This window comes from Nicotiana tabacum, chromosome 5 (assembly GCF_000715075.1).
Source record: "Nicotiana tabacum cultivar K326 chromosome 5, ASM71507v2, whole genome shotgun sequence".
In the NCBI taxonomy this organism is placed as follows: Eukaryota; Viridiplantae; Streptophyta; class Magnoliopsida; order Solanales; family Solanaceae; genus Nicotiana; species Nicotiana tabacum.
In genome coordinates, this window is record NC_134084.1 from 57,287,572 (window position 1) to 57,296,734 (window position 9,163).

General features: G+C 42.4%; 1 protein-coding gene across 1 annotated transcript; it reads right to left on the reverse strand.

The window, feature by feature from the left end:
• Window positions 1-4,908: 4,908 nt before the first annotated feature.
• Window positions 4,909-6,794, reverse strand: LOC107769477 (uncharacterized). The gene is made up of 3 exons (XM_016588697.2): window positions 6,471-6,794; window positions 6,048-6,374; window positions 4,909-5,574 (listed from the first exon to the last, which is right to left on the reverse strand). Exons 1-3 carry the CDS (start codon window positions 6,792-6,794, stop codon window positions 4,909-4,911), a joined length of 1,317 nt encoding a protein of 438 aa, XP_016444183.2.
• Window positions 6,795-9,163: the final 2,369 nt, after the last annotated feature.

Consider the following 9,163-nt stretch of genomic DNA (forward strand, 5'->3'; position numbering starts at 1 on the left):
CATGTAACCCCATTTATTTACCCTTCCTGAAAAACAACTTATCATTCAAGCATTCGACTAATCAATTCGTGACCTTAGAGCCTTGACCAAAATGACAAAATGCTATTCATAGTGAAGTGCACTTGTGTTCTACTTCAAGAACCTATCTTCTGCTAAGTATTACAATTCATGCGCACTCACAACAAAGAAAATCCCCACTCACACATATATACAAGGGATGCAATCAAAACACTCTAACACTCGGAACGAAAGCTACATGCTACAAGTATCAGTCCATATGCTTGCCCTTATTTTAGCTTTGCCGCTATCTCAGGAATGATTAACCGTAGATCACTAAGGACTTTTCACGGGTTATAATGTAGGCTTTGGGACGGGTTGGATGAATATTTTGGAATGTAGTGGTTATATCCTCCTTGAACTCTACATACATTATGCTCTTTTACTACACAACCCTTATTTACCTCGGGTTACTGACCTAGAACCACCTCAAAGTATTTCTTCAAGTTCTACAAGACTCCACTCTTTTTCTCTTTTTCTTCCATATCTTTTCTTGGAGCTTGCATTTCGTTATATACACAACTTTGAGGTTATTGTTTTTTTTATTATACACACAGTAGCAAACCTTGCCCATTTCCACTTTATAACGCACCCCGAACTTAGGCTTTAAGCCTCAATCTCACACATTCAAGGAGGGATGCGTTCAAAAGAATGAATTACTTCACAGAAGGGGTAAAGGTTTGTAATGTGGTAGCCAATGAAAGGTTAAAGGCTCAAAGGGGGTAACTAGGGTAATTAACGTACCAGAGAGGTCAATTTAGGCAAAACTGGCTAGTAATCACAAGGAGAGCCTAAGATCATTTCAACATCCAATCATTAATATGATAGTCGCACTAACAAACCAATCGGGCAAGTTCTATACATCACAAGTTAGACATGTGCATTATTCATACAAATCGTCACTCACTCACAACACATGAATTGTTCAACTCAACATAGTTTCAGCCCTCAAGAGACACAAGGCAACTCAACACTTTCATCTCAAAATGTGTAAGATTCTGAATAAGCATAGAGTCAAAGAGCGAGCCTCAAATTCACCAGAATGACAAACTAACACATTGTTTTTTTTTTCAAAAGAAGGAAGGATATCATATATTTACAACACTTGGCACATGCTTGGAGCTACACAGTCCACACCAAATAAGCCAAAACATTTCATGCTACTGCCGTGGTTCCACTATTACACCTTTGGAAAAGAACCCAGCAAAGAAAAACCAAAGGGAATTCATTGCTAAACTACAAGAGTTTATTATACAAACATGGGATACAACAAGCTAAACTACAAGAGTTTTATATATAAACATGGGGTACAATCAAATATTTCCACAAAACATGGGGATAAGATTATGATCATAACTACCCCACCCCCAACCAAAGATCATGCATTTTCCCCAATGCATATATAAAGCAAAAAGAAAGATCAGGGACTCCTTGGGGCACACTAGGTGCTCGGGGGAGCTTAAGGATCTGGGACATCTACGGGAGCGGCTGCTGGTAGTGAAGCTGCAGCCGGTGAGACCTAGGACTGAGTAGTATCCGTCGTGGATAGAACAATAGGCTCCAACTACTAGGAGGGTAGAGCAGGAAGTTTCACCTGCTGTGAGGCTGGAGCTGGGGCCTGAGAGCTGCTAGCCTCGCTCGGTGATGGCTAAGTGGTCGATGGATGTGACTTATTGACCAGATCTGCTAGCGAATGTGCAATTGTTGTCTACACAGCTGCTTTTTCTTCATCCTATGCCCTTGTAGAGACAATAACATGTTTACCTTTTCCTGGATGTCCCTCAGTATCCTCACCTAGTGCCTCTTCATCTGTCTCCTCATCTCCTATCTCCCCCTTATCGAACTCTTCAGTATCTCCAGATTCCTCATCTGAAGGAACATCAATGTGAGCAGGAGGAGACTGAGCCTTGGAGGCCTCAACATGTTGTGCTTCTGGGGCTGTCATCAATGTTGTGAAGTCAATATCTATGCCTAGGATAGAAGTATTAGCACCCTGCTCTCCATCCTTCGGGCGAAAGGCAGTCAAATCAACTTCTAAATTCTGCATCTTCTGTAGCTCAGCTTTCAAGTCAGTCATATCTGTCCCGAGCTGAGGCATACCTCCAACTTCACCTCGCTCAACCTTCTCAAGATGTGCTTCAACGCTCTTGAGGCGATCCTCATAAGTCTGATATTGCTGCTAAAAAACAGTCATAGAAGAGTGGATAGGGGTCAAAGCCTGTCGGATGAGGTTGGGATTTCCTTGATAAGACGGTCCACCTTAGCATTGGCATGCTGAGCAAGTAGACCCAGCTTGGACAGAGCTGGCAATGGAACTTGGGACTGTGCAGTAGAGGGATGTGGAGTAACTACAGAGGTAGCTGGGGCTTGTGAGGTGTCCGGCAGTGCTGGACTCTCTAATACTGCTATATCTGCAAGATGAGGAATGAGAGTCTCAACCTGAGCTGCAGTTTCCTTTGCTAATGAGTCACTGATTCTCATGATGTCAATGTCTTTGGTAGCATTCTCCATTTTGTCATGCCTAGGCAGAGACTTGCAGCTTGGCAAAGAGCAGTGATCAGGCAGGGTAAAGGAAGGGTTGTCTATTTCTGATTGGCTCTGATTCCTATCTTTTGGAAAATTATCTCCCCCACATCAATCTTGATCCCTATCATGATGCACGCAATGAGAAGTTCTTTCTCAATGTTTATGTCGGTTTCATTTCTGGACGGCATTAGACGGGATGTAACAAAGCTAAGCCAGTAGCGACCCTCCATTGTGAGATCTTCCTTGAAAATTTTGTGTTGCGGGTCAATCTTGGTCGGTGTCCCCTTTGCTATTACCGAGGCATCTCAGGCATGCTCATTGTGCTTATTGGCTACCTTGGTATCATATTCAGCTGTTCCTAGCTGTCAATCCTTGAGGTACTGTTCATTGATCGTCTCAGGACCATAACAAACTTCAACCCCTCGCACTCGAACATACTTGGAAAAGATCCTGTTGCGCTTCTGTGAAGCACTCCTCGAGGCACCATATGAAGCATAAAATTCCCTCACAATTGTCTCATTGTATTCATCTGAGACTTCAGTGAAGAACTCCCACTTCCTCTGTTTGATGTTTTCAAGGATGTGAGAGTAATGCTCCGGTAGCTCATTCAAGCTCAATTGCTTTTCCTGTAGAATGTTCCTCTTTGAAAGCGCTGCTTTGTACATATCTATGGAGCCCTTGACCCCAAACTAGAGGTTAAGGTCCTCCCCCAGCTTCCTCTATGCCTCTGCTTGTAAATAAACAGTAGGTCTGAGGTCACTCTGTGACTCCTCCTCTTTAGACTGGGAGGAGTGCTCAATAGTAATGCGGAGTGCCTGAGATCGCTACCTTTTTGCTTGTTGTGCTTGTTGGCTAGGATTGGTAGCCCGTTTTTGTCGACCACCGGGCGATGATCGTGTTGGATTAGACCTCTTTGGTGCCATATCTGTTGATGAAACATTGTAGGAGTGAGTGAAAGAGCTTAGGGAAAGACATCAGATATAAAAGAAAAAAGAACAAAACAAAATAATTTTTTTACTATGCGATGGGTTATGTGGTCGCATATCAAGTATGAGAATCGAAGAAATATCACATATGTGCATGAGCAAAAAGGCATTAGAAGTTATGCGATCACAAAACCACCGCATAAGTGGTTATACGATCCTATAACGACCGCATAATGGGGGCTAGAAAGCCTGAGGGACTGCCTCAGTATGCGGCACATTTGCGGACCACATAATAGGTATGCGATCGCAAAGGCAATCGTATAACCTATTCTATCTAGGGAAAAATTGGTACCAAATGCGATGATTATGCGGGCCGCGAAGCAATTATGCGGCCCGCAGAAGTCATCTTCTTCGGGAAAATTTATACTCTCCCCCAATTCTTTTCCATTCATTTAAAAACCTAAATCCACTGCGATTTAGTCACAAGATAAAGAGAGAGGGGGGTACTCAGAATTTCCCCTCTTTGGTTCTTGGCCCAAAAACACACAAACACTCCCTCCATTCACTCCTCACCAACTAAAATCAAAAGCACATAATCCACTTTTATGCCAGTCAACAATTTAAACCAATTTGACCCTCTTCAAGCACATACTTTCAGATATTCATGGCATTTGAAGTAGGTTGTATTCACAAAGGGGTAGAATCAAGAAAGAAAAATAAGAGTGAAGAAAAGAGGAGAGAAATCGAAAATCATACCTGAAACTCGAGGATTCTACAATGGAAATGAGAAAAGTGGTGAGTGTGTTTGGATTCTTTCCCTGGTTCGTCTTAGCAGCCTTTTTCTTCTTTTTCATTTTTTTCTTTATTTTTTTTCTTCTTTTTGTTTCATTCAAATGTGGGTGTGTGCAAAGAGTGCAGAGAGTTGGGGATGTTTATACCTAGCAATTATGCGGTGTAGAAGTTCATCGCATAACACATTATGCGATTGCATAGGTGTTATGCGGTGGGCTGATGACTGGGACATGTATATGCAACCTGCGATGCAAGATGCGATCGCAAAGTGCACATGCGGGCCGCATAAATGAAAAGTGACCGCATAGTTGACAATGAAATTAGCCAAATACTCTGCTTGGATCTGCGATGACTATGCGGTTCGCGTAGTCATTATGCGATTGCATAATTATCGCTCAATTTGGACCTCTTTTTCCTTCAGTTTCTTCAGCACTAAGACCATGTTCATGATATTTTACCTGCACTCTAGCACACATGTCAACTTGCTCAATCTAATATACATAAATAATAGTAAAAAAAACTACAAAAGAGTGTTACCACACATGGGTTGACTCCCAAGAAGCGCTTGATTTAACGTCGCGACACGATGTAGTTGATTTCTTTTAGATTATTCCTTGGTGGGAGTTTTTGTTGGACTATCCCTTAGAGCAAATTGCTCTATTAAATGCCTTTCTCCTACAGTATCAAGGTAATGCTTGACTCGTTGTCCATTCACCTTGAAAGTTCGAGTCCCATCCTCCGACTCCAGTTCAATAACACTATAAGGAGACACACTCACAACTTTGAATGGGCCAGACCATTTGGATTTGAGTTTACCCGGAAATAACTTAAGTCTTGAATTGAAGAGTAAGACCAAGTCACCAGAATTGAACTCCCGCTTCATGATCTTCTTTTCATGGACAAACTTTATCCTCTCTTTGTACATGGCCGCACTCTCACAGGCATGGAGACGGAATTCTTCCATCTCATTGAGTTGTGTCATCCTCAAGTTAGCAGCTTCAGCCCAGTCAAGATTCAGCTTCTTTAAAGCCCACATGGCTTTGTGTTCAAGTTCCACTGGTAGGTGACAAGCCTTGCCAAAAACCAACCTGTACGGCGAAGTGCCAATGGGGGTCTTGAATGTTGTGCGATAGGCCCACAATGCATCATCTAGCTTCCTTGACCAGTCGGTCCTGTTTGCATTAATAGTTTTCACTTGAATATTCTTGATTTCTCTATTCGAAACTTCAACCTGACCACTTGACTGAGGATGATAGGGTGTGGCCACCTTGTGCTTTACACCATATTTTTCAAGCAGCCCGACAAAAGTTTTGTTACAGAAATAGACTCGCCATCACTCAGGATGGCCCTTGGAGTACCAAACCATGTGAATATGTTCTTCTTCAAAAATGCGGTCACACTCTTTGATTCATTATTCGGTAAGGGGATTGCCTCAACCTATTTAGAGACATAGTCCATAGCCACCAAGATGTAAGTCATGCCATATGAGCTCATGAAAGGGCCCATAGAGTCTATTACCCACACATCAAAGATCTCAACCTCTAGTACAAAGTTCATTGGCCTCTCATGTCTTTTAGATATTGATCATTGTCTTTGACATTGGTCACATGCCTTGACCATTTGGTTTGCATCTTGGTAGATTGTTGGCCAATAGTAGCCACATTCAAGCACTTTTGTCGCAGTCCGATTTCCTCTTTGATGACCCCCAACCGGTGAGTCATGGCATGCCTTGAGAATTGGCATTACCTCATCTTCCATAACACACCATCGGATGATGTTGTCGGCACAATTACGGAACAAGAAGGGTTCTTCCAAATAGTAATGCTTATATTCCTGCAAAACCATTTTCTTTTGATAAGTTTCCAAACCTTCGGGAATAAGGTCACTAACCAAGAAGTTAGCGATGTCAGCATACCAAGGAGCAAATGTGTTGGACAATGCCAATATGTGTTCATCTGGGAAAACATCATTGATTTCTAGATCTTCCTTTTGTCTCACTGCCTCTTCAAGCCTAGATAGGTGATCTGCCACTTGATATTTTGTCCCTATTCGATCTTTGACTTCGAAGTCAAACTCTTGCAACAATAGGACCCACCAAATCAACCTAGGTTTTGCATCCTTCTTTGCCATAAGATAGCAAAGAGAAGCATGGTCGGTGTATACTATCACCTTGGATCCCAACAAATAAGCCCAAAATTTCTCAAAACCATAGACAATGGCAAGAAGTTCTTGCTCAGTCACAGTATAATTTATTTGAGCACCATTGAGTGTCTTGCTTGCATAATAGATAGGGTGAAGAATCTTGTTATGACGTTGACCAAGCACTGCCCCAATAGCTACACCACTGGCATCACATATGAGTTCGAATGGAAGAGACCAATCGGGTGTGACAATAATAGGTGCCGTGGTGAGCTTTTCTTTCAATTCCTCAAAAGCTTTGAGGCACTTCTCGTCAAATACAAATTTTGCATCTTTCTCAAGGAGTTTGCACATGGGATTTGCAATTTTGGAGAAGTCCTTGATGAATCACCTATAGAAGCCGACATGCCCCAAAAATCTCTAGACACCTTTAACTGAAGTAGGTGGAGGAAGCTTGGAAATGATCTCGATCTTCGCTAGGTCAACCTCTATACCTTGTTTGGAAATTTTGTGGCCCAAAACAATGCCCTCGTCCACCATGAAGTGGCATTTCTCCCAATTTAGCACAAGGTTCGTTTCTTCACATCTCTTAAGCACTTGTCTAAGATTGTCAAGACAATGCTCAAAAAGAATCACCTACGACAAAGAAATCATCCATGAATACCTCTAAGAAATCCTCCACCATGTCAGAGAATATTGACATCATGTACCTTTGGAAAGTAGACGGGGCATTGCATAGCCTAAATGGCATCCGGCTAAATGCAAACGTCCTATATGGATAAGTGAATGCTGTCATTTCCTTATCTTCCAATGCAATATTGATTTGGTTGTAGCCGGAATATCCATCCAGGAAGCAGTAGAATGACCTTCCTGCTAGCCGATCAAGCATTGATCAATAAAAGGCATAGGGAAATGATCCTTGCACATAGCACTATTTAGCTTCCGGTAATTTATACAAATCCTCCATGCGGTCACAGTTCTTGTTGGGATGAGCTCATTGTTATCATTTTCAATCACAGTTATGCCTACCTTTTTCGGCACACATTGCACCGGACTTACCCAAGAACTATCGGCAATGGGGTAGACTACCCCGGCTTCTAACCACTTAATGATCTCTTTCTTTACCACCTCCTGCATGGAAGGGTTCAACCTTCATTGATGCTCCACACTTGGTTTACTCTTATTCTCCAACTGGATCTTGTGTTCGCAAATTCCGGCAGGAATCCCTCGGATGTCCGCAATTGTCCACCCAATAGCTTGCTTATGCTCCCTCAAGAAATTTAACAAATGTTCTACTTGCACATCATTCAACAAAGAATACACGATTACCGGTAGAGTATCATTTGAGCCAAGAAATTTATACCTCTAGCGCGGTGGGAGTGGTTTGAGCTCTAGTTGTGATGGCTCAATAATTGAAGGCTTTGCGGGAGGAATGACTCTATTCTCCAAGTCAAGAGAGAGCTTATTTGGAGCATAAGTGTAGGACCCAAGCCCTTCCAATGCATTGACCGATTCCATATACCCCTCCATATCTTCACCGTCGAAGTTTACCAAAATAGCCGCCAACGCCTCACCGAGGCATTGTCCTTCCATCTTCATTTCAACTGCATCTTCCCCTTCATCAACAACATCAATCACCAAGATGCTTTCATGTTCATGTGGTAGTTTCATACCCTTGCTTGCTTGGGAGGTAACCTCTTCATCATTCACACGAAATTTGATCTCATTCCGTTCCGAATCCATTAGTGCTCTTCTTGTGGCAAGGACTGGTCTCCCCAAGTTGATAGGGATCTCTTTGTCAACTGCACAATCAAGGATTACGAAATCGGCGGGTAGATGGAACTCTCCCACTTTCACAAGCACATCATCGACAATTCCTACCGGTCTCTTTATGGAACGATCAGCCATTTGCAACCTCATACTTGTAGGCCTCGGCATACCTAACCCCACTTGCTTGTAAATAGAAAGAGGCAATAAGTTGATGCTAGCCCCGTTATCACAAAGAGCTCTTGCAAAATCACGCGCCCCAATAGTGCATGGAATAGTGAAAGCTCCTGGGTCTTCTTTCTTTTGAACGGTGGTTGTTGCAATGATGGAACTAACCCGATGAGTCACATTCACCACTTCATTCTTGGTGGTTCTCTTCTTGGTAATCAAGTCTTTCAAATACTTAGCAAAACCTGGCATCTCTTGAAATGCTTCCACAAATGGAATATTTACCGATAACTGCTTGAGAATGTCATAGAACTTTTCGAGTTTGCTATCATCAACCTTCCTAGCAAGTATTTGAGAAAAAGGAGGAGGAGGTCTAGGAATAGGTGGTAGATTTTTTGGTGTGTCTTTTACCTTTTCCCTTACCTCTTCCCGGTTTACTTCTTGAACTTTCAACTCTTCCGGAACCTCTTTAGCTTCAACAACAATTTGTTCTTCAACTTGTGCCTTAACTTCTTGTTCGGATTCTTCCACTTCAACCATTTGTTCACTCTCTCCTTGTAGTACCTTCCCACTCCGAGTAGTAATCACCATGATATGAGAAGTTGGACCACTCCCACTACCCTTTGGGTTCGCAATTGTATCACTAGGAAGTGTTCCCTTTTGCTTTGGATTTTGTTCCTTAGAGAGATCTCTCATTGCATCTCCAATTTTTGAATGGATGTGGTTTGAGAACTAACAAGCTCGGTCATATTCCTCATATAAGTGTCAGACCTCTCTTGATTTTGCAA